The sequence below is a fragment of the Dryobates pubescens genome, chromosome 35, assembly GCF_014839835.1.
Source record: "Dryobates pubescens isolate bDryPub1 chromosome 35, bDryPub1.pri, whole genome shotgun sequence".
Classification (NCBI taxonomy): domain Eukaryota; kingdom Metazoa; phylum Chordata; class Aves; order Piciformes; family Picidae; genus Dryobates; species Dryobates pubescens.
In genome coordinates, this window is record NC_071646.1 from 6,021,838 (window position 1) to 6,046,386 (window position 24,549).

General features: G+C 69.8%; 1 protein-coding gene across 1 annotated transcript in view; it reads left to right on the forward strand.

Annotated features, from left to right (window-relative positions):
• CELSR2 (cadherin EGF LAG seven-pass G-type receptor 2) overlaps window positions 1-24,294 on the forward strand; it is a 39,945-nt gene extending 15,651 nt beyond the window's left edge. Inside the window, exons 8-27 of the mRNA XM_054176301.1 lie at window positions 1,033-1,190; window positions 2,707-2,870; window positions 4,372-4,497; window positions 4,586-4,752; window positions 5,830-6,015; window positions 6,498-6,611; window positions 7,747-7,921; window positions 9,496-9,637; window positions 10,995-11,115; window positions 11,966-12,149; window positions 13,508-13,609; window positions 14,369-14,463; window positions 15,473-15,682; window positions 16,922-17,105; window positions 18,260-18,403; window positions 19,294-19,561; window positions 20,456-20,644; window positions 21,756-21,882; window positions 23,230-23,430; window positions 24,094-24,294. Coding sequence (XP_054032276.1) covers window positions 1,033-1,190; window positions 2,707-2,870; window positions 4,372-4,497; window positions 4,586-4,752; window positions 5,830-6,015; window positions 6,498-6,611; window positions 7,747-7,921; window positions 9,496-9,637; window positions 10,995-11,115; window positions 11,966-12,149; window positions 13,508-13,609; window positions 14,369-14,463; window positions 15,473-15,682; window positions 16,922-17,105; window positions 18,260-18,403; window positions 19,294-19,561; window positions 20,456-20,644; window positions 21,756-21,882; window positions 23,230-23,430; window positions 24,094-24,294 — 3,258 coding nt within the window. The remainder of the gene's footprint in view (window positions 1-1,032; window positions 1,191-2,706; window positions 2,871-4,371; window positions 4,498-4,585; window positions 4,753-5,829; window positions 6,016-6,497; window positions 6,612-7,746; window positions 7,922-9,495; window positions 9,638-10,994; window positions 11,116-11,965; window positions 12,150-13,507; window positions 13,610-14,368; window positions 14,464-15,472; window positions 15,683-16,921; window positions 17,106-18,259; window positions 18,404-19,293; window positions 19,562-20,455; window positions 20,645-21,755; window positions 21,883-23,229; window positions 23,431-24,093) is intronic.
• The last annotated feature ends 255 nt before the right edge of the window (window positions 24,295-24,549 follow it).

A 24,549-nucleotide genomic window follows, 5' to 3' on the forward strand; every position in this document is an offset into this window, starting at 1 on the left:
GGAGTTGGGGGGTCAGGATGGATCTGGGGGGGTCAGGATGGAGCTGGGGGGGTCTGGAGATGGAGTTGGGGGGTCAGGATGGATCTGGGGGGGTCAGGATGGAGCTGGGGGGGGTCAGGATGGATCTGGGGGGGTCAGGATGGAGCTGGGGGGGTCAGGATAGAGCTGAGGGGTCTGGAGATGGAGTTGGGGGGTCAGGATGGATCTGGGGGGGTCAGGATGGAGCTGGGGGGGTCAGGATAGAGCTGAGGGGTCTGGGGTGGAGCTGGGGGAGGGCTGAGGATGGATGAAGCAGTTGGGGGGGGGGCTGAGGATGGAGCTGGGGGGGGTCAGGATGGAGCTGGGGGGTCTGGAGATGGTGTTGGGGGGGTCAGGATGGAGCTGGGGGGGGTCTGGAGATGGTGTTGGGGGGGTCAGGATGGAGCTGGGGGGGTCTGGAGATGGTGTTGGGGGGGGTCAGGATGGAGCTGGGGGGGGGTCTGAGGATGGATGGTGCTGGGGCATCTGGGGATGGAGCCGGCAGGGTCAGGATGGAGCTGGGGGGGTCTGGAGATGGAGTTGGGGGATCAGGATGGAGCTGGGGGGGTCTGGAGATGGTGTTGGGGGGATCAGGATGGATCGGGGGGGGTCTGGGGATGGATGGAGCAGTGGGGAGGGGGCTGGGGATGGATGGGGGTAAGGGAGGAGTCTGAGGATGGAGCAGTGGGATGGGGTCTGGGGATGGAGCTGGGGGGGGTCTGATGATGGATGGGAGCAGGGCTGGGGGGGGTCTGGCGGATGGATGGGGGCAGTGTGGGGGTCTGGAGGTGAATGGGGGCTCGGGGTGGGGGTGGGGGGGTGTCTGGATGAGTGTAGGGAGGGTCTGGGGTCGCACGGAGCAGGGGTGGGAGGCTGGGGATGGATAGGAGCGGGGCAGGGTCCCCGGGGCGGGGGGGAAGGATCTTGGGGGGTGGGTTGAAGACTGTGGGGGTCTGCGGGAGGGTGAGGAGCGGGCGGCAGGCCGCAGCGCCGGGGCTGAGGGGGGGTCCCCAGCCGGTGCTGGGGCGGTCGGGGCTGCCGCAGGGCCCCTCGGAGCAGAAGGTGGCCGTGGTGGCCGTGGACGACTGCGACACGGCCGTGGCGCTGCGCTTCGGGGCGCGCCTGGGCAACTACTCCTGCGCCGCCCAGGGCACGCAGTCCGGCAGCAAGAAGTAACGGGGGAGGGGGCGCCGGGGGGGGCCCCATGGGGGGGGGGGTGTTGAGGGTCTCTTGGGGTCCCCCTGGCTGAGGGCGGGGGGCTTGCGAGGTCCCCATGGCTGAGGGTAGGGGCTTGAGGGTCTCGTGGGGTCCCCATGGCTCAGGGTGGGGGCTTGAGGGTCTCGTGGGGTCCCCATGGCTAAGGGTGGGAGCTTGAGGGTCTCTTGGGGTCCCTGGGGGGGGGGGGGGCTTGAGGGTGGGTTGGGGTCCCCATGGCTCAGGGTGGGGGCTTGAGGGTCTCTTGGGGTCCCCATGGCTAAGGGTGGGGGCTTGAGGGTCTCTTGGGGTCCCCATGGCTAAGGGTGGGAGCTTGAGGGTCTCTTGGGGTCCCCTAGGGGGGGGGGGGGGGCTTGAGGGTGCTTTGGGGTCCCCATGGCTCAGGGTGGGGGCTTGAGGGTCTCTTGGGGTCCTCATGGCTCAGGGTGGGGGCTTGAGGGTCTCGTGGGGTCCTCATGGCTCAGGGTGGGGGCTTGAGGGTCTCTTGGGGTCCCCATGGCTAAGGGTGGGAGCTTGAGGGTCTCTTGGGGTCCCTGGGGGGGGGAGGGGCTTGAGGGTGCTTTGGGGTCCCCATGGTGGAGGGTGGGGGCTTGAGGGTCTCTTGGGAGCTCCACGGGTGAGGGTGGGGGCTTGAGGGTCTCTTGGGGTCCCCATGGCTAAGGGTGGGAGCTTGAGGGTCTCTTGGGGTCCCTAGGGGGGGGGGGGGGGGCTTGAGGGTGCTTTGGGGTCCCCATGGCTCAGGGTGGGGGCTTGAGGGTCTCTTGGGGTCCCCATGGCTAAGGGTGGGGGCTTGAGGGTCTCTTGGGGTCCCTAGGGGGGGGGGGGGGGCTCTGAGGGTGCTTTGGGGTCCCCATGGCTCAGGGTGGGGGCTTGAGGGTCTCTTGGGGTCCCCATGGCTAAGGGTGGGAGCTTGAGGGTCTCTTGGGGTCCCTATGGGGGGGGGGGGGCTTGAGGGTGCTTTGGGGTCCCCATGGTGGAGGGTGGGGGCCCTCTGGCTGAGGGGCGGGGGGCTTGAGGGTGCTTTGGGGTCCCCATGGCTCAGGGTGGGGGCTTGAGGGTCTCTTGGGGTCCCCATGGCTGATGGAGGGTCCCTAGGGGTCCTTTTGGGTCCCCACGGGTGGGGGGGAGCGAGAGTCTCTAAGGGGGGTGCGGGGGGGGTGTCGGTGTCTCCTTTGTTCCCCGCGGGTGGGGGCTCTCTGAGGGGGTCCCTGGGGGCGCCCATGGATGGGATTGCGATGGGGGGGGGGTCTCCTTTGTTCCCCGCGGGTGGGGGCTCTCTGAGGGGGTCCCGGGGGGCGCCCATGGATGGGATTGCGATGGGGGGGGGTCTCCTTTGTTCCCCGCGGGTGGGGGCTCTCTGAGGGGGTCCCGGGGGGCGCCCATGGATGGGATTGCGATGGGGGGGGGGTCTCCTTTGTTCCCCGCGGGTGGGGGCTCTCTGAGGGGGTCCCTGGGGGGGGGTCGCTGCCGCAGGTCGCTGGATCTGACGGGGCCGCTGCTGCTGGGGGGGGTCCCGACCCTGCCCGAGAGCTTCCCGATCCGCAGCCGCAGCTTCGTGGGCTGCATGCGGCACCTGCGCATCGACCAGCGCCCGGTGGACCTGGCAGCCTTCATCGCCAACAACGGCACCGTGCCCGGTGCGGGCACCGCGGGCACCGCGGGGGGCACGGGGCGGGTGGGGGCTACGGGGGGTAGAGGGGAGTGGGGCTGGAGCTAAGGGGTCTGTGCCCACCGGAGGAAGGGGATGAGCGGTCGGAGGGGGTTAGGGCTGTGGGGTTGTGCCCGCTGGGCATGGGGTGGGCACTAGGAGGGGCGTGGAAGTGGCACGGCCATGGGGTTGTGCCCACTGGGCTTGGGGTGGGCATTAGGAGGGGTGTTGAGGTGGCACGGCCATGGGGTTGTGCCTGCTGGGCATGGGGTGGGCACTAGGAGGGGCGTGGAAGTGGCACGGCCATGGGGTTGTGCCTGCTGGGCATGGGGTGGGCACTAGGAGGGGCGTGGAAGTGGCACGGCCATGGGGTTGTGCCCGCTGGGCATGGGGTGGGCACTAGGAGGGGCGTGGAAGTGGCACGGCCATGGGGTTGTGCCTGCTGGGCATGGGGTGGGGGGTATGAGGGGCATGGAGGTGCCAGGGCTGTAGGGTTGTGCCTGCTGGGCATGGGGTGGGGGGTATGAGGGGCATGGAGGTGCCAGGGCTGTAGGGTTGTGCCTGCTGGGCATGGGGTGGGCATTAGGAGGGGTGTTGAGGTGGCACGGCCATGGGGTTGTGCCTTCTGGGTATGGGATGGGGGGTATGAGGGGCATGGAGGTGCCAGGGCTGTAGGGTTGTGCCTGCTGGGCATGGGGTGGGCATTAGGAGGGGCATGGATGTGCCAGGGCAATGGGGTTATGCCTACTGGGCATGGGGTGGGAGGTATGGGGGATGTGGAGGTGCCAGGGCCACGGGACTGTGCCCACAGGGTATGGGGCGGGGGTTAGGAGGTTGCTGGGTGCCAGGGCCATGGGCTGTGCCCTCTGGGCATGGGATCAGGGGGTGCCAGGGCTGGAGGGCAATCAATGGCATTTGGGGCTGGGGCAGTGCCCAGGTGTCTCTGTGCCCTCTGGGCATATGGAACCCGTGGGGCACCAGGGGGTGAGGCTGGATGGGTGTCTGGGGGTGGCACCTGGGACCCAGTGCCCGAGAGTCTCAGTGCCCCTTGGGCACGGGGACAGGTGGCTGAGCCATGCCAGGCTGTGGGGCTGGGTAAGGGTCGGGGGGGGGGGGGGGGAGGGCTGTGGCACCTGGGCATGGGACCATGGGATGGGGTTAGGAGGTGCCAGGGCTGGAGGGCAGTCAAGAGCCTTCGGGGCTGGGGCAGTGCCCAGGCATCTCTGTGCCTCTTGGGCACGGGCACAGGTGGCTGAGCCATGCCAGGCTGTGGGGCTGGGTCATGGAGGGCTGTGGCACCTGGGCATGGGATCAGGGGGTGCCAGGGCTGGAGGGCAGTCAAGAGCCTTCGGGGCTGGGGCAGTGGCCAGGCGTCTCTGTGCCCCTTGGGCACAGGTGGCTGAGCCATGCCAGGCTGCGGGACGGGCTGGGGGGGGGGAAGGGGTGGCGGGTGGCACGGGGGGGTGTGAGCCCCGTGCCCCCTCGCCCAGGCTGCCCTGCCAAGAGGGCTCTGTGTGACCCCAGCCCCTGCCACAACGGGGGCACCTGCGTGCACGAGTGGGAGAGCTTCAGCTGCCGCTGCCCGCTGGGCTTCGGGGGCAAGACCTGCCAGGAAGGTACCGGCGGGCACCGGGGGGGGCATCAGAGGCCTCTGCGGTCCCAGCGCCCCTCCCCCACGCCCCCTCCCTCCTCCTCTCCCCGCAGAGATGGCGAACCCCCAGCGCTTCCTGGGCAGCAGCAGGGTGTCCTGGAGCGGGTTGGCACTGCCCATCACCCTGCCCTGGCACCTGGGGCTCATGTTCCGCACTCGCCACCCCCGGGGGCTGCTGGTGAGGGCCAGTGCCGGGCCCCGTGCCACCCTCACCCTCCAGGTGTGCCCCGGGGGGAGGGCATGGGGGGGAGGGGGGGGGTGGGCATGGATGGGGAGGAGGGGTTGGCATAGGAGCGGTTGGCATGGGGGTGGGGGGAGTTATGGGAGTGGGAAGGGATTGGCACAAGGGAGGTTGGCATAGGGGCAGTGCCAGGGGGGTATTGCCCTGGCAGGGAGGGGTGGGATGGGTACTGGCATAGGAGGTATTGCCTAGGGAGAAGTATGGGCATGGGAGGGGATTGGCACAGGGGAGGTTGGCATAGAGGTGGTTGGCATAGAGGAGGTTGGCATAGGGGAGGTTGGCACAGAGGGGATTGTCTTAGGGGCAGTGCCAGGGGGGCATTGCCCTGGCAGGGAGGGGTGGGATGGGTACTGGCACAGGAGGTATTGCCCCCGGGGGGGAGAATTATGGGCATGAGGCATGAGAAGGGATTGGCACAGGGGAGGTTGGCATAGGGGAGGTTGGCATAGAGGTGGTTGGCATAGAGGGGCAGTGGGGGATTGGCATGGGGGCAGTGCCAAGGAGGTATTGCCCCGGGAGGGGTGGGGGGATAGGGTGGGACTGGCATAGGAGTTATTGCCCAGGGATGATTATGGCCATGGGAGGGGATTGGCACAGGGGAGGTTGGCATAGAGGAGGTTGGCATAGAGGAGGTTGGCCAAGGGGCAGTGCCAGGGGGGTGTGGGTACTGGCATCACCCAGGGATGGATTATGGCTATGGGAGGGGATTGGCACAGGGAGCATTGGCACAGGGGACGTTGGCATAGGGGGTGTTGGCACAGGGGGTGTTGGCATTGGGAGCATTGGCATAGGGGGTGTTGGCATAGGGAGATTGGCACAGGGGGTGTTGGCACAGGGGACGTTGGCATAGGGAGATTGGCACAGGGGGCACTGGGGGTGTTGGCATAGGGAGTGTTGGCATAGGGAGATTGGCACAGGGGGCGTTGGCACTGGGGGTGTTGCCCGGGGTGGGGCAGTGCCAGGGGGTTGCCACCCTTGGTGGGGGATCATGGCCCGGGTGGCAGTGCCAGGGGTGCCCCCCCCGGGGGTGCAGGTCACCGATGTCCCTCCCTGCAGCTGAGCGAGGGGCAGCCCGAGGCTGGCATCTGGCAGGGGGGGTCCCGCCTGGCATGGCTGCGGCTGCCCAGCGCCAAGGTCAACGACGGCGACTGGCACCACCTGCAGCTGGAGCTGCGGGGGGCACCCGGCCCTGCCCCCCCTGCCACCCTCCTCCTCCTGGCCCTCGACTACGGCCGCCACCAGGTACAGGGGCACCAAGGGGGGGAACTGAGGCACAGGGTGGGCACCGGGTGGGCACTGCCCCCTGCTCGCCTCCTGGGTGGCACCCGGGGGTGTCTGAGTGCCCTCCACGGGGGTGGGCACCTCCCCGGGCTGGGGGGCATGGAGCAGGGCAGAAACTGAGGCACTGGGTGGGCACCAGGTGGGCACTGCCCCCTGCTCACCTCGTGGGTGGCACCCAGGGGTGTCTGAGTGCCCTCCTCAGGGGTGGGCACCTCCCCGGGCTGGGGGGGCATGGAGCAGGGCAGAAACTGAGGCACAGGGTGGGCACCAGGTGGGCACTGCCCCCTGTTCACCTTGTGGGTGGCACCCAGGGGTGTCTGAGTGCCCTCCACGGGGGTGGGCACCTCCTGGGGGGGGAGCAGAGCAGGACAGAAAGTGAGGCACCGGGTGGGCACCGGGTGGGCACCCAGGGGTGCCTGAGTGCCCTCCCCCCGTGCCCACAGGCGGTGGCAGACGTGGCAGGGGAGCTGCAGGGGCTGAGGCTGCGGGCACTGAGCGTGGGGGGGCTGGCAGGAGACGGTGGCACCGTGGAGCAGGGCTTCAGGGGGTGCCTGCAGGTAGGTGGGCACGGGAAAGGGCATGGCACAGGGGTGGTGGCAAAGGGGGAGAGGCTGAGGGCATGAGGGCAGGGGGGCATGGGCCTGGGGGCTTGGGTCTGGGCACAGGGTTGGGGGATGTGGGCACGGTGCAAGGGGGCATGGGCATGACGGTGGGGGCACGGGTATGGGCACTAGGGCATGGGCACAAGGCTTGGGGACGTGGCACAGGGCATGGGGCCGTGGGCATGGGGGGTGAGGATGTGGGCATGATGGTGGGGGCAATGGGCATGGGCACAGGGCATGGGCACAGGGCAGGGGGCCATGGGCATGGGGGTCATGGCTGTGGGCATGGGGGATGAGGACGTGGGCATGGGGGGGAGGATGGGTGTGGGCACAGAGATGTGGGCACTGCAGTAATGCCTGGGCAGCTATGGGGTGGCACAAGGGGGGGCGTGGGGTCCATCAAGGGGCACTGATGCCCGGGGTGATGGTGCCTGGGGCTGACCATGCCCAGGGGGCACTGCTGCCCAGGGTGCTGCCCAGGGGCACTGCTGCCCAGGGGGGCACTGCTGCCTGAGGGCACTGATGCCCAGGGTGCTGATGCCTAGGGGCACTGCTGCCCAGGGGGCACTGCTGCCCGGGGGGCACCGGTGCCCAAGGTGATGCTGCCCAGGGGCACTGCTGCCTGAGGGCACTGATGCCCAGGATGATGATGCCCAGGGGGACACTGCTGCCCGGGGTGCTGCTGCCCGGGGGCACCGGTGCCCGGGGTGATGATTCCTGGGGGCACTGCTGCTTGGGGGGGCACCGGTGCCCGGGGGGGCACTGCTGCCCGGGGTGATGCTGCCCGGGGGGCACTGCTGCCCGGGGGGCACTGCTGCCCGGGGTGATGCTGCCCGGGGGGCACTGCTGCCCAGGGGGGCACTGCTGCCCGGGGTGATGCTGCCCGGGGTGATGCTGCCCGGGGGGGCACTGCTGCCCGGGGTGATGCTGCCCGGGGGGCACTGCTGCCCGGGGGGGCACTGCTGCCCGGGGTGATGCTGCCCGGGGTGATGCTGCCCGGGGGGGCACTGCTGCCCGGGGGGCACTGCTGCCCGGGGTGCCGCTGCCCGGGGGGCTCCGGTGCCCGGCGCTGAGGGCTGCGGGTGCGCAGGGCGTGCGCGTGGGCGAGGCGGCGGGCGGCAGGCTGGCACTGAGCCTGGCACAGGCGGCACAGGTGAACGTGGAGGGAGGCTGCGCCCTGCCCGACCCCTGCGACTCGGGGCCCTGCCCCCCACACAGCTACTGCAGCGACGACTGGGACAGCTTCTCCTGCCGCTGCCAGCCTGGTGAGCGCCCTGGCACTGCCAGCCTGGCACTGCCACCCCGACACTGCCCCCCTGCCCCGCTGCCAGCCTGGTGAGCGCCCTGGCACTGCCAGCCTGGCACTGCCAGCCTGGCACTGCCGCCCCGACACTGCCCCCCTGCCCCGCTGCCAGCCTGCTGAGCGCCCTGGCACCACCCCTGGCACCGCCCCTGGCACTGCCCCCCTGCCCCGCTGCCAGCCTGCTGAGCGCCCTGGCACCGCCCCTGGCACTGCCACCCCGACACTGCTCCCCTGCCCCGCTGCCAGCCTGGTGAGCGCCCTGGCACTGCCAGCCTGGCACTGCCCCTGGCACTGCCCCGCTGCCCCGCTGCCAGCCTGCTGAGCGCCCTGGCACCGCCCCTGGCACTGCCGCCCCGACACTGCCCCCCTGCCCCGCTGCCAGCCTGCTGAGCACCCTGGCACAGCCCCTGCCACTGCCCCTGGCACTGCCACCCCAACACTGCCCCCCTGCCCCGCTGCCAGCCTGCTGAGCGCCCTGGCACTGCCCCTGGCACTGCCCCTGGCACTGCCACCCCAACACTGCCCCCCTGCCCCGCTGCCAGCCTGCTGAGCGCCCTGGCACTGCCCCTGGCACTGCCCCTGGCACTGCCACCCCGACACTGCCCCCCTGCCCCGCTGCCAGCCTGCTGAGCGCCCTGGCACCGCCCCTGCCACTGCCCCTGCCGCTGCCACCCCAACACTGCCATCCTAGCACTGCCCCCCTGCTGCTGCCAGCCTGGTGAGCACCCTGCCACTGCCCCTGGCACTGCCACCCCAGCATTGCCACCCCCTGGCACTCCCCCTGGCACTGCCACCCTGGCACTGCAACCCCCTGGCACTGCCCCTGCCATTGACACCCCAACACTGCCACCTCCAGGCATTGCCACCCCTGGCACTGCCTCTGGCACTACTGCCCTGCCACTGCCCCTGGCACTGCCACCCTGCCACTGCCACCCCAACACTGCCTCCCTGGCACTGCCCCCTGCCTCTGGCACCCTGCCACTGCCACCCTGCCACTGCCCCCACAACACTGCCATCCCTCCCCTGCCACCCTGGCACTGCCACCCTTGGCCACTGCCACCCCACACTGCCAACCCTCTGAGCTCTGCCACCCCCGGGCTCAGATGCCCCTCCCTGTCCCTTGGGCACTGCCACCCCCAGCACTGCTGGCACTGGCATGGCCACCTTCCCTGGGCACTGCCAACCCCCCCTGCCCCATCGCTGCCCTCAGGCCACTGTCCCCCTCCTTGGCACTGTCCCCTGGGCACTGCCATCCCCCTGCCAACTGAGTGCCAACACCCTGCCTGGGCACTGCCACCCCTCAGCCCAGTCCCCTGGCTATTGCCACCCTCTCGGCACTGCCAAGCTGCCATGGGCACTGCCATGGGCACTGCCCCTTCCCTCTCACCGTCCCCAGGGCACTGCCCCGCTCTGGGGGGCACCACCACCCTTGCCGCCGGCCCCCAGGGCACTGCCACCCGCTCGTGGCACTGCCACCCTCCCCAGCTGCCCTCCCTGCCCTCTGGTGCCCCCAGCTGTGCCCATCCTTGTGCCCAGGCTACTTTGGTGAGAGCTGTGTCAGCGCCTGTGCCCTCAACCCCTGCCAGCCCCCTGCCACCTGCGCCCGCAAGCCTGGCACGGCACAGGGCTACAGCTGCGAGTGCCCCCAGGGGCACTTCGGTGCCTACTGCGAGCACAGGTGAGTGGCAGCCAGGGCTGGGCACCTGCAGCCTGGGGGGCACCGCGGTGGGCATCTGCCCCTCCCTCCTGCCAGGCTGGGGGGGGCAGGCGAGGGGCAGGGTGGGCACATGGGGGGCACATGGGGGACACATGGGGGGCATGGTGCCCATGGATGGGGCAGGGTGGGCACATGGGGGGCACATGGGGGGGCATGGTGCCATGGATGGGGCAGGGTGGGCATGGAGGTGACTGCAGAGGGCAGGGTGGGCACATGGGGGGCACATGGGGGGCATGGTGCCCATGGATGGGGCAGGGTGGGCATGGAGGTGACTGCAGAGGGCAGGGTGGATATGTGGAGGGCACATGGGGGGCACATGGGGGGCACATGGGGGGCATGGTGCCATGGATGGGGCAGGGTGGGCACAGGGGTGGCTGCAGAGGGCAGGGTGGGCACATGGGAGGCACATGGGGGGCATGGTGCCCATGGATGGGGCAGGGTGGGCACAGGGGTGGCTGCAGAGGGCAGGGTGGGCACATGGGAGGCACATGGGGGGCGCATGGGGGACACATGGGGGGCATGGTGCCCATGGATGGGGCAGGGTGGGCACATGGGGGGCACATGGGGGGCATGGTGCCCATGGATGGGGCAGGGTGGGCACAGAGGTGACTGCAGAGGGCAGAGTGGGCACATGGGAGGCACATGGGGGGGTGCATGGGGGACACATGGGGGGCATGGTGCCCATGGATGGGGCAGGGTGGGCATGGGATGGGCGTAGTGCCCATGCAAGAGCCATGGTGGCCACACAAGGGACAGGGTGGGCACACGTGGGGCACAGTGGCCTGGCAAGGGCCACGGTAGGCATGAGGCTGGCAGGGTGGGCACACGTGGGGCACAGTGGCTGTACCCCTAAGGGGCAGGGTGGGCACATGGAGGGCACATGGGTGCAGGGGCTGTGCAAGGGGCAGCATGGCATGAAAGGGGCAGGGTGGGCATGGTGCCCATGCCAGTGGCACAGTGGGCATTCAAGGGGCATGGCACAGGCACGGTGGTTGTGAAAGAGACGGGGTGGGCACAGTGCCCATGCAAGAGCCATGGTGCCCATGCCCACGGTGGCCATGCAAGGGGCAGGGTGGGCACACTTGGGGCACAGCAGCCTGGCAAGGGCCACAGTAGGCATGAGGCTGGCAGGGTGGGCACGAGGAGCAGAGTGGCTGTCCAGGGGGGCAGGGTTGGGCACACAGAGGGCACAAGGAGCACGGGATGGGCACGGGGTGGGGTGTGGGAGGGGGAGGGGGGCACGATAACCTTGGGGTGGCAGAGGTGGCCGTGCCAGGCGGTGCCAGGCGGTGCCAGGCAGGTGGTGCCGTGCCCACAGGGAGGCCCAGCCGTGCCCCCGGGGCTGGTGGGGGCACCCCACGTGTGGGCCCTGCAGCTGCGATGTGGCCAAGGGCTTCGACCCCGACTGCAACAAGACCACAGGAGAGTGCCACTGCAAGGTGGGCACCGGCCCTGGCACCGGCCCTGGCACCGGCCCTGCCCGCCCTGGCCCTAGGCGCCACCCACCCCAAATGGCTCCAACCCACCCCCCCCCAAATGATGCCACCCCCCCATATGGCACCACCCCCTCCCCAATGGTGCCACCCCCTTAGTGGTGCCACCCCCTTAGTGGTGCCAGCCCCCTAAATGATGCCAACTTCCCCGTAGGGCACTACCCCCTAAATGATGCCACCCCCCCCAAATGGTGCCACCCCTCCAAATTAAGCCAACCCCCCCCCATATGGCACTGCCCCCTAAATGGTGCCACCCCCACAATGGCACTACCCTCCCAATGGTGCCAACCCTCTATATGGCACCACCCCCCCAATGGTGCCAACCCTCTATATGGCACCCCCCCAATGGTGCCACCCCCTTAATGGTGCCAGCCCCCCTTAATGGCAACACCCCCCTAATGGTGCCACCCCCCCCAATGGTGCCACCCCCCCAAATGGCACCACACCCCCAATGGTGCCACCCCTAATGGTGCCAACCCCTTCAAATGATGCCACCCCCCCCCAATGGCACCACCCTCCCAATGGCAGCACCCCCCCTTAATGGTGCCAACCCCCTTTCAATGATGCCACCCCCCAACTGGCACCACCCCTCCCAGCTGGCACCACCCCTCCCTAATGATGCCACCCCCCAACTGGCACCACCCCCCCAAATAATGCCACCCCCCCTAACTGGCACCACCCCGCCTAAATGATGCCACCCCCCACCTGGCACCCCCACCCCAAGCGATGCCACCCCCCTGTACGGCACCACCCGCACTAAACGATGCCACCCGCCCGCCTCCCTCCCCCCCCCCAGGAGAATCACTTCCGGCCGGCGGGCAGCGATCGGTGCCAGCCCTGCGAGTGCTACCCGACCGGCTCCCTGTCCCGGCGCTGCGATGCCAGCAGCGGGCAGTGCCCCTGCAAGGGCGGCGTCATCGGGCGGCACTGCGACCGCTGCGACAACCCCTTCGCCGAGGTGACGGCCGGCGGCTGCGAAGGTAGGGCACGGCCTGGCCCCCTGCTGCCCCCTGCTGGCGCCCTCTGGGAACCCCGGGGTACCCTGCTGCCACCTGCTGGCACCCCCGCGTCTCCCTGCTGCCCCCTGCTGGCGCCCTCTGGGAACCCCGGGGTACCCTGCTGGCACCCCCGCGTCTCCCTGCTGCCCCCTGCTGGCGCCCTCTGGGAACCCCGGGGTACCCTGCTGCCACCTGATGCCACCTGCTGGCACCCCCGCATCTCCCTGCTGCCACCTGCTGGCGCCCTCTGGGAACCCCGGGGTACCCTGCTGCCACCCCCGCGTCTCCCTGCTGCCCCCTGCTGGCGCCCTCTGGGAACCCCGGGGTACCCTGCTGCCACCCGATGCCACCTGCTGGCACCCCCGCGACTCCCTGCTGCCACCTGCTGGCGCCCTCTGGGAACCCCGGGGTACCCTGCTGGCACCTGATGCCACCTGCTGGCACCCCCGCGTCTCCCTGCTGCCCCCTGCTGGCGCCCTCTGGGAACCCTGGGGTACCCTGATGCCACCTGCTGGCACCCCTGCATTTCCCTGCTGGCACCTGCTGGCACCCTCTGGGAACCCCGGGGTACCCTGCTGGCACCCCTGCGTCTCCCTGCTGCCCCCTGCTGGCGCCCTCTGGGTACCCTGCTGGCACCCCCCGCGTCTCCCTGCTGCCACCTGCTGGCACACTGTGGTACCCTCGTGGTACCCTGCTGGCACCTGCTGGCACTCCCGCGTCTCCCTGCTGCCACCTGCTGGCGCCCTCTGGCACACTGTAGTACCCTACTGTCACCTGCTGGCACACTGTGGTACCCTGCTGGCACCCTGTGTCTCCCTACTAGCACCCTGCTGGCACCCTGTGATACCCTACTGGCACCCTCTGGTACCCCGCTGGTACCCTGCTGGCACCCTGCAGCCATCCTACATGCTGGTGGCCAGGTGGCACTGCCATGACCCTGTGGCACCGTGGGTGCTGGTGAACAGGTGGCACTGCCATGACCCTGTGGCACCTTGCTGCCACTCTGGGTGCTGGTGAGCAGGTGGCACTGCCCTGCCATGACCCTGTGGTGCCCTATGGGTGCTGGTGGCCAGCTGGCACTGCCATGAGCCTGTGGCACCCTGGGTGGCGGTGGCCCGGTGGCAGTGCCATGAGCCTGTGGCACCCTGGGTGCTGGTGACCAGCTGGCACTGCCATGACCGTGTGGCACCCTGGGTGCCGGTGGCCCGGTGGCAGTGCCATGAGCCTGTGGCACCCTTGGTGCTGGTGGCCCGGTGGCAGTGCCATGAGCCTGTGGCACCCTGGGTGCCAGTGGCCAGCTGGCAGTGCCATGAGCCTGTGCCACCCTGCTCTGCCCACAGTGAACTACGACAGCTGTCCCCGTGCCATCGAGGCCAGCATCTGGTGGCCTCGCACCCGCTTCGGGCTGCCAGCTGCTGCCCCCTGCCCCAAGGGCTCCGTCGGTAGGTGGCAACCTGGGCACAGGGCAGGGGGTGGCACCACAGTGATGCTGAAGGGGTGGGGAAGGACACTGGCACGGCACTGCCCGCGGGGGTGGCACTGCTGGGCTTGGGGAGGGGGTGGCACCGTGGGGGCGCCACGGGGATGGGGCTGGGCAGGTGATGCCATGGTGGTGGCATCATGCTGGCAGCAGTGGGATGGGGCTGAAGGGTGATGCCATGGTAGGGGCACCAGTTGGATGGGCTTGGAGTTGGGGTTGGGGAGGTGATGCCATGGGGGCACTGCTGGGCTTGGTGGCAAGGGGGTGGTACCACTGGGATGGGGTTGGGGAGGTGATGCCATGGGGGCACCACTGGGATGGGGTTGGGGAGGTGATGCCATGGGGGCACCACTGGGATGGGGTTGGGGAGGTGATGCCATGGTAGTGCTGCTGGGCTTGGCAGGGGGGGTGGCACTCCTTGGCTGGGGGTGGCACCATGGTGGCACTGCTGGGCTTGGTGGCAAGGGGGTGGCACTATGGTGGCACCACTGGGATGGGGTTGGGGAGGTGATGCCATGGTGGCACTGCTGGGCTTGGTGGCAAGGGGGGGGCAGTGGGGTGGGGTTGGGTAGGGGACACTGTGGTGGCACCACTGAGATGGGAGCAGGGGGCACACTGCTGGCACAGGGTGGCAGAGGTGGGCTGGGGGCTGGCGGGTGCCAGGCTGTGGCATGGCTGGGGCTGGGCTGGGCCCCTGGCAGTGCCAGCTGTGTGCCCGCAGGCACGGCCGTGCGGCACTGTGACGAGCACAAGGGCTGGCTGCCCCCCAACCTCTTCAACTGCAGCTCCCTGGCATTCGCTGCCCTGCGGGCATGGGTGAGTGCCCCGGCAGGCTGGCACGGGGGGGCACGGGGGGGGCACGGGGGGGGACGTGGAGAGCTGGGGGAGAGGAACCTCCTGGGGCTCACCCAGGGCAAGGGCAGGGAACTGCCCCTGGGCAGCAACAACCTCCTGCAGCAGCACAGCTGAGGGGGGAGCTGCTGGAGAGCAGCTCCAAGGAGCAGCAGCTGGGAGTGCTGGGGGCCAGCAAGGTCCCCAGGAGCCAGCAAGGAGCCCTCATGGCCAAGGAGCTGCAGGGGGTCCTGGGGGGCATGGAGAAGAGTGTGGCCAGCAGGGCAGGGGAGGCTCTGCTGCCCCTCTGCTCTGCCCCAGCCAGGCCACAGCTGCAGCCCTGGGGCCAGCTCTGGGCTCCCCAGCTCAGGAGGGACAGAGAAGTGCTGCAGAGAGCCCAGGGGAGGCTGGGAAGCTGCTGAGGGGCCTGGAGCAGCTCTGGCAGGAGCTGAGAGCCCTGGGGCTGAGAGCCTGCAGCAGAGCAGCCCCAGAGGGCAGCTGAGCAATGCTCAGCAAGAGCTAAAGGAGCTGTGGGGGGCAAGAGGCTGGGGCCAGGCTCTGCTGAGTGCTGCCCAGGGCCAGGCCAAGGGGCAAGGGGCACAGAGTGGCAGGCAGGAGGTTGGAGCTGAGCAGGAGGAGAAAGTTGTTTGGGGTGAGGCTGCTGGAGCCTGGAGCAGGCTGCCCAGAGAGGTTGTGGAGTCTGCTGGGGTGGAGAGCTTCCAAACCCCCCTGGGCACTGTGCCCCTGGGCAAGCTGCTGGGGGAGCCCTGCTGGGGCAGGGGTTGGGCTGGGGGAGCTCTGCTGGGGGAGCCCTGCTGGGGCAGGGGCTGGGCTGGGGGAGCCCTGCTGGAGCAGGGGGAGGGTTGGGCAGGGTGAGCTCCGGAGCTCCCTTCCAGCCTGCCCCACACCGTGGGGGCTCCGGGGAGGGGGGCGGGGGGGGTGTCACGGTGCCAGCTGCGCGGTGCCCCCCGCTGAGGTCCCCTCCCCGTGGCAGGCGGAGCGGCTGGCCCGGAACGAGTCCCGGCTGGACGTGGCACAGTCCCGCAGGGTGGCGCTGCAGCTGCGGGAGGCCACCCGCCACACCCCTGCCTACTTCGGCAGCGACCTGCGCCTGGCATACGGCCTGGCAACGCGGCTGCTGCGCCACGAGAGCGCCCAGCGGGGCTTCCGCCTGGCTGCCACCCAGGATGCCCACTTCACCGAGGTGCCACCCCCGGGGACGGGCGGCGTGGGGCGCGGCGGGAGGGGCTGAGGGCACGGCGATGGGCACCACCCCCCACCCCCGGGGAGCGTGGGATGCTGGAGGGCCAACGGTGGGCACCCACCTGGGTGGGTTGGTGCAGGAGGATCGATGCCAGGGTGATAGGTGCCCATCTGAGTGGGTGAAGGAGGGTCGATGCCAGGGCGATGGGCACCCATCTGGGTGGGCAAAGGAGGATCAATGCTAGGGAGATGGGCACCCATCTGGGTGGGCAAAGGAGGATCAATGCCAGGGTGATGGGCACCCATCTGGGTGGGCAAAGGAGGATCAATGCCAGGATGATGGGCACCCATCTGGGTGGGCAAAGGAGGATCAATGCCAGGGTGATGGGCACCCATCTGGGTGGGCAAAGGAGGATCAATGCCAGGATGATGGGCACCCATCTGGGTGGGCAAAGGAGGATCAATGCCAGGATGATTGGCACCCATCTGGGTGGGCAAAGGAGGATCAATGCCAGGGTGATGGGCACCCATCTGGGTGCAGGAGGATCGATGCCAGGGTGATAGGTGCCCATGTAGGTGAAGGAAGATCAGTGCCAGGGTGATTGGTGCCCATGTGGGTGGGTGGTGAAGGAAGATGAATGCCAGGGTGAAAGGCACCTGTCTGGATGGGTTGGTGCAGGAGGGAGATCAATGCCAGGGTGATTGGTGCCCATGTGGGGGGGTGAAGGGGGCAATGCCAGGGTGATGGGCACCCATCTGGGTGGGTGAAGGAAGATCAGTGCCAGGGTGACGGGCACCCTCATGAGTGGGTTATTGCAGGGTGTTGGGCTGGTGGGCACCGTCCTGGGGAGTGAGGGAGGGTGTGGAATACAGGAGTCCAGATGCCAGGGTGCTGGGCACCTTTGGAAGGTGCCAGGGCACTTCCTCCATGCCCTGGGGGGAGGTGGAGGAGGCTTAGTGCCAAGGTGCTTGGTGCTGCACGCTGGGGCAGGGCTTGCCTGGGAGCAGCTGGCAGTGCCAGGGCACCCCCTCCATGCCTAGCTCCCCACTGACTTGTGCATGGGGTGGGCACGATGCCCCCCCCCTTCCATGCCCCCCTGATGCCAGGGCACCCCTCAGCTTAAGGTGGGGTGGAGGGGCTTACAGCACCCCCCCAGAGCCTTGTGGGGGAGGCAAAGCAGAAGGTGGGCAAAGCCTTGCCCGGATGCCAGGGTGACTGGCACGGGTTGGGCCCTGGCAGAACCTGCTGCGGGTGGGCAGTGCCCTGCTGGACAGCAGCAACAAGAGGCACTGGGAGCTGATCCAGCAGAGCGAGGGGGGCACAGCCTGGCTGCTCAAGCACTTCGAGGACTATGCCAGTGCCCTGGCACAGAACATGCCCCAGACCTACCTCAGCCCCTTCACCATCATCACCCCCAACATCGGTGAGTGGGCACCCCCCTGGGCACGGCACCGTGCCAGGGGATGGGGTATTGGGGACCCAGGGTGGCAGGGATGGGGTGGTGGGGACTGGAGGGTGCCCAGGGACAGGGTATTGGGGCAGGGGGTGCCAAGGACAGGGTGTGGGGGGCAGGGGGGGTGGCAAGGACAGGGTGTTGGGGGCAGGGGGGTGCCAAGGACAGGGTGTGGGGGGCAGGGGGGTGCCAAGGACAGGATGGTTGGGGCAGGGGATACCAGGGACAGGGGGTGCCAGGGGCTGGGTGTTGGGGAATGGGGGTGCCCACCGATAGGGTGTTGGGAGAGGGGGGTGCCAGGGATGGGGTGGTGGGGACTGGAGGGTGCCCAGGGACAGGGTCTTAGGGGCAGGGGGGTGCCAGGGATGGGGTGTTTGGGGCAGTGGGGTGCCCAGGGACAGGGTATTGGGGCAGGGGGCACCAGGGGGACAGGGTGTTGGGGACTGGGGGGTGCTGGGATCCACAGGTGGTGCCAGGGTCCATGGGTGCTGGGATCCACGGGTGGTGCCAGGCACAGGGGGTGCCAAGTATGGGGTGCCAGGGTCCATGGGTGCTGGGACCCGTGGGTGGTGCCAGGGTCCATGGGTGCTGGGATCCATGGGTGGTACCAGGCACAGGGGGTGCCAAGCGTGGGGTGCCAGGGTCCATGGGTGCTGGGATCCGTGGGTGGTGCCAGGCACAGGGGGTGCCAAGTGCGGGGTGCCAGGGTCCATGGGTGCTGGGATCTGTGGGTGGTGCCAGGGTCCATGGGTGCTGGGATCCGTGGGTGGTGCCAGGCACAGGGGGTGCCAAGTGCAGGGTGCCAGGGTCCATGGGCGCTGGGATCTGTGGGTGGTGCCAGGCACAGGGGGTGCCAAGCGTGGGGTGCCAGGGTCCATGGGTGCTGGGATCCGTGGGTGGTGCCAGGCACAGGGGGTGCCAAGCGTGGGGTGCCAGGGTCCATGGGTGCTGGGACCCGCGGGTGGTGCCAGGGTCCATGGGTGCTGGGACCCGCGGGTGGTGCCAGGGTCCATGGGTGCAGGGACCCGCGGGCGGTGGCAGGCACAGGGGGTGGCAGGCACAGGGGGTGGCAGGCGCGGGGTGCCAGGCGCGGGGTGCCAAGCGGCGGGTGCCCGGTGCCGCAGTGGTGTCGGTGGTGCGGCTGGACAAGGGCAGCTCGGCCGGTGCCAGGCTGCCTCGCTACGAGGCGCTGCGGGGGGAGAAGCCTCCGGACCTGGAGACCACTGTGATCCTCCCGGACAGCCTCTTCCGGCCCCCCGAGGGCAGGCGTGAGTCCCGCGGGCACCGGGGCGGGCACGGCGGGGCTGGCACAGGCTCGGGGAAGCAGCGCTGGCACAGCTGGCAGCGCTGGCACGGCTGGGCATGGCGACAGGGGCTCCGCCGCGGCCCTGGGGCTGGCGGGGGGGCGGCGCCCGTAGGGCCGTGGGAGGGACTGGCACCGTTGGGGACCTTGGCAGGGGGTTGGCACGGTTGGGGGCACCGGCTTGGAGCTGGCAGGGTTGAGGAGCATGAACGTGGCACTGGGGTTGGCAGGATCAAGAGGACCCTGGCATGGGGCTGGCAGGGGTGGGGGGGGGTGGGGGGCGGTGCCCATACAGCCATGGGAGGGACTGGCACAGCTGGGGACACTGGCAGAGGGGTTGGCATGGCTGGGGGCACCAGCTTGGAGCTGGCAGGGTTGAGGGGGTTGCCTATGTTGCCATGGAAGGGACTGGCACAGCTGGGGACACGGTTGGCATGGCTGGGGGCACCGGCTTGGAGCTGGCAGGGTTGAAGAGCATGAATGTGGGTTGGCAGCATCAGGGCCACCCTGGCATGGGGCTGGCAGGGTTGGGGGTGGGGGGCAGCCCCATATGCCTATGGGAGGGACTGGCACAGCTGGGGACACGGTTGGCATGGCTGGGGGCACTGGCTTGGAGCTGGCAGGCTTGAGGAGCATGAATGTGGCACTGGGGTTGGCAGGATCATGGCCACCCTGGCATGGGGCTGGCAGAGTTGGGGGCACCCCAATCTGGCCATGAGGGCTGGCATGACTGGGGACCCTGGCATGGGGCTGGCAACGCTGGGGACCCCAGGGTGGCAGTGGCACAGCTGAGGACCCTGGCATGGAGCTGGCAAGGCCAATGCCTCGTGCCAGCCCCCTGCCCATGCACTCCAGACCCCTCAGCTGGGCACCGGCAGGCACCTCAGGGTGGCACAGGTGGGCAGGAGGAGGAGGAGGAGGAGGAGGAAGAGGCTGAAGAGGCAGATGAGGAGGAGGAGGAAGAAGAGGAGGAGGAGGGGGAGGAGGAGGAGGTGCCCCTGGTGAGCAGGCAGAGGTGGCACCCGGCCCTGGGCGAGGGCCAGGCCATTGCCAGCGTCATCATCTACCGCACCCTGGCAGCGCTGCTGCCACAGCAGTACGACAGCGACAAGAGGAGCCTCAGGTGCCCACCATGCCCAGGGCACGGGGGGTGCCAGGCCCTGGGAGGGCATCTCTGGGCTGCTGGGAGGTGGAGGGCTGGGAAGGGTGCCCAAGGGTGCCCATGTGGTGCCAGGGTGAGGGATGGCATCTCTGGGGTGCTGGGAGGTGGAGGGATGGGAAGGGTGGCCAAGGGTGCCCATGTGGTGCCAGGGTGAGGGATGGCATCTCTGGGGTGCTGGAGGGTGGAGGGATGGGAAGGGTGGCCAAGGGTTGCCCATGTGGTGCCAGGGTGAGGGGTGGCATCTCTGGGGTGCTGGGAGGTGGAGGGATGGGAAGGGTGGCCAAGGGTTGCCCATGTGGTGCCAGGGTGAGGGATGGCATCTCTGGAGTGCTGGGAGAAGGAGAGCTGGGAAGGGTGCCCAAGGGTGCCCATGTGGTGCCAGGGTGTTGGGAGATGGAGGGCTGGGAAAGGTGCCCAAGGGAGGATGGGGGCACAGGGGGTCAGGAGGAGGGCACTGGCAGGGTGCCCAAGGGGGGATGGGGGCACGGGGGGTCAGGAGGGGGGCACTGGCAGGGTGCCCAAGGGGGGATGGGGGCACGGGGGGTCAGGAGGGGGGCACTGGCAGGGTGCCCAAGGGGGGATGGGGGCACAGGGGGTCAGGAGGGGGGCACTGGCAGGGTGCCCAAGGGGGGATGGGGGCACGGGGGGTCAGGAGGAGGGCACTGGCAGGGTGCCCAAGGGGGGATGGGGGCACGGGGGGTCAGGAGGAGGGCACTGGCAGGGTGCCCAAGGGGGGATGGGGGCAGCGGGAGCCGGGAGGCTTGCCCAGGAGGTGCCAGGGCGCGGCAGGGCAGCACGAAGGGTGGCAGAGTGCCCGCCATGGCCGCGGGGAAGCTGAGCGCCGGTGCCCCGCAGGGTGCCCAAGCGCCCTGTGATCAACACCCCGGTGGTGAGCATCAGCGTGCACGCGGCGGGGGTGCGGGCACCGAGGGCACCGCGGGCACCGTGGGCACCCCTGCCCAAGCCGATCACCCTCCAGTTCCGGCTGCTGGAGACCCAGGAGCGCTCCAAACCCATCTGCGTCTTCTGGAACCACTCCCTGCTGTGAGCCGGCACCAGGGGGCGCTGCGGGGGCACCGCGGGGGCACCGCGGGAGGGGGCGGGTGCCCCACCGGGCAAGGAGAGAGAGGGTGGCATAGGGTGGGCAGAGTCCCTGAGGGACGTGGGTGAGTGGCATGGGGATGGGTGGGTGACAAAGGGGTAGGGTCGTGCCCAGTTGCCCAGACCATGGAGGGTGGCACAAGGAGAGGGTGGTGCCAGGCTGCCCACACCTGGGTGGGTGGCACAAGGACAGGGTGGTGCCAGGCTGCCCACACCCGGGTGGGTGGCACAAGGACAGGGTCGTGCCCAGTTGCCCAGACCATGGAGGGTGGCACAAGGACAGGGTCGTGCCAGGCTGCCCACACCCGGGTGGGTGGCACAAGGACAGGGTGGTGCCAGGCTGCCCACACCTGGGTGGGTGGCACAAGGACAGGGTCGTGCCCAGCTGCCCACAGCTGGGGTGATACAGGGGCAGGGCTGTGTGGTGGCATCCCTGGCACAAGGGGCTAGCAGGGTGGCATGGGGGACAGGACACGAGGGTGGCAGCCTTGAGCACGGGTGTCATGAGTGGGGGGCTGGCGGTGGGTGGGGGTCCCCAGGTGGGTGTCCCAGAGTGGGTGTCCTCCGGCTGGGTGTCCCCAGATGGGTATCCCCAGGTGGGTGACCTCGGGTGGGTGTCCCAGAGTGAGTGTCCTCGGGTGGGTGTCTCAGAGTGGGTGTCCCCCGGGTGGGTGTCCCCGGGTGGGTAACCTCGGGTGGGTGTCCCTGGGTGGGTGTCCCAGAGTGAGTGTCCTCGGGTGGGTGTCTCAGAGTGGGTGTCCCCCGGGTGGGTGTCCCCGGGTGGGTAACCTCGGGTGGGTGTCCCTGGGTGGGTGTCCCAGAGTGAGTGTCCTCGGGTGGGTGTCCCCCAGCTGGGTGTCCCCGGGTGGGTGTCCCAGAGTGAGTGTCCTCGGCTGGGTGTCCCCGGGTGGCTGCCTCCGAGTGGGTGTCCCCCGGGTGGGTGCCTCCAGGGTGGGCATCCCCAGCTAGAGCGGCTGTGTGGCCGGCTGGGGGTGCCGGCGGGTGTCCGTGGGTGGGACGGGGGGTGCTGGGGGGTGCTGATGGTGCCGCGCAGGGCGGGCGGCGCGGGCGGCTGGTCGGCGAGGGGCTGCGAGGTCGCCTTCCGCAACCGGAGCCACGTCAGCTGCCAGTGCCACCACCTCACCAGCTTCGCCGTGCTCATGGACATCTCCCGCCGCGAGGTGGGCACCTAGGGGGGGGCACGGGGGGGCGCGGGGCACCGGGGGGGACCCCCGGCCGTGGCCCCGGGGACGTGGGAGCAGAGGGACGCAGGGGGAGCGGTGGGTGCCAGGCTGCGGGGCAGGGCTGGGGGGTGGCGGGGGGGGTAAGGGGGGAGGGGACATAGGGAGGGGACATGGGGGGGAGAGGAGGGGGGGGAGGGGACATGAGGAGGGAGGGGAATGGGGAGGGAGGGGACGTGGTGGGGGAGGGTATGTGTGGGGGAGAGGACATGGGAGGGAAGGGGACATGATGGGTGAGGAGGGGAGATGGAAGGGGAGGGGACATGGGGGGGCATGGGGAGGGAGGGGACATGGACGAGGGAGGGGATATGAGAGGAGGGGAAATGGGAGGAGGACATGGGAGGGGAGGGGAGAGGACATGGAGGGGGAGGGAACATGGAGGGGAAGGGACATGGAAGGGGAGGGAACATGGAGGGGGAGAGGACATGGTGGGGGAGGGACATGGAAGGGGAGGGAACATGGAGGGGGAGAGGACATGGTGGGGAAGGGACAAGGGGAGGGGAGGGGATATAGCGGGGAGAGAACTTGGAGGGAGGGGACATGGGGGGTGAGGAAGGGAGATGGGGAGGGGAGGGAACGTGGGAAAGGAGGAGCCATGGGGGGCGGGGCCATGGGGGGGCGGGGCGGGGCCATGTCTCCCGCAGGTGAATCCCGAGGTTGGGTGATGGGCGGCTGGGGGAGCGGCACATGGGGCCGAGGCAGCAAGGCTTGGGCGGGGCAGGGTGGCACAGAGCAGGGCGGGGCAGGGCAGGGCAGGGCGGCACAGCAGCAGCGCGGGGCAGGGTGGCACAGCAGCAGGGCAGGGCAGGGTGGCACAGCGGCAGGGCAGGGCAGGGTGGCACAGCGGCAGGGCGGGGCGGGGCGGCACAGCAGCAGGGCAGGGCAGGGTGGCACAGAGCAGGGCGGGGCAGGGCGGCACAGCAGCAGGGCAGGGCAGGGTGGCACAGCGGCAGGGTGGGGCGGGGCAGGGCGGCACAGCGGCAGGGCAGGGCAGGGCAGCACAGCAGCAGGGCAGGGCAGGGCGGCACAGCGGCAGGGCGGAGCAGGGCAGGGTGGCACAGCGGCAGGGCAGGGCAGGGCAGGGCAGCACAGCAGCAGGGCAGGGCAGGGCGGCACAGCGGCAGGGCGGAGCAGGGCAGGGTGGCACAGCGGCAGGGTGGGGCGGGGCAGGGCGGCACAGCGGCAGGGTGGGGCGGGGCAGGGCGGCACAGCGGCAGGGCGCGGCGGGGCGGCACCGCCCTGGGGTGCCAAGGGGCGCAGGCTGACGGCGGGTGCCCGGTGCCACAGAACGGCGAGATCCTGCCCCTGGCGGCCCTGACCTACGCCTCGCTGGGCGTGGGGCTGGCAGGGCTGCTCCTGGCCGTGCTGGCCCTGGGGGGGCCCCGGGGCCCCCGCTCCAACCGCCACGGCATCCGGCGGCACGCTGCCACCGCCCTGCTCCTGGCACAGCTCGTCTTCCTGCTGGGCATCAACCAGGCTGACCTGCCGGTAAAACGGGCACCGGGCCGGGGGGGGGCCGGGGAAGGGAGGGGCATGGGGGGGGCGGGGAAGGGAGGGGCATGGGAAGGGGCGGGGAAGGGAGGGACATGGAGGGAGGGCTCGAAGGGGTTGGGGATTCCCCCTACGTGCTTCCCCCCCCAAATTTTAAGGTGGGGAGCTGGGGTGGGGTCTTTTAGCAGGGTGGGGTCCTCAAGAAGGGTGGGGCTCTCCGAGGGGTGGGGCTTTTGAAGCAAGTGGGGCTCTGGAAAGGGAGTGGGGCTCTGTAAGGGAGGGTGGGGCTTTGAAAGAGATTGGGGTGCCTCAGACTGGGGCGGGGGGTCCTCAAAGGGTGGGGAGCTCAGAGAAGGTGGAGCCCCCAGGGTGGGGGGGTTCCAATCAAGGGGGAGGGGGTGGGGCTTTCATGGGTATCGCTGGGGTGGCACTGGGAGTGGCACTGGGGGATGGCTGTGGGGGATGCCTCTGGGGGTGTCTCTGGGGGATGCCTATGGAGGATGTCCATGAGGGATGTCTCTGGGGGATGCCCCTGGGGCTGTCGCTGGGGGTGTCCCTGGGGGGTGTCTCTGGGGCTGTCTCTGGGGGTGTCAGCGGGCACTTCTCTGGGCATGTGGCCGGGCCCGTGGCTGGGCACGCCAGTGACAGGCTGTGCCCCAGCTGGCCTGCACGGTGGTGGCCATCCTGCTGCAGTTCCTGTACCTGAGCGCCGTGGGCTGGGCGCTGCTGGAGGGGCTGCACCTCTACCGGCGCCGCAGTGAGCCCAGGCACGTGGACCGCGGCCCCATGCGCTTCTACCACGTCCTGGGCTGGGGGCTGCCGGCCGTCATCACCGGTGAGGACACGCCCCCTGCGCCCTGACCCCGCCCCCTGCGCCCTCACCCCGCCCCCTGCGCCCTCACCCCGCCCCCTCCTCCCTCACCCCGCCCCCTCCTCCCTCACCCCGCCCCCTCTGCCCTCACCCAAATCCGTGGCCACGCCCCCACAGCTATAGCCCCGCCTCCTAGCCATACACCCTCCACTCCCTCCTTAGCCCTATCCCCTCTTTAGCTCCACCCCTCTTTAGCTCCACCCCTCCTTAGTCCCGCCCCCTCCTCTGGTCCTGCCTCCTTTGCC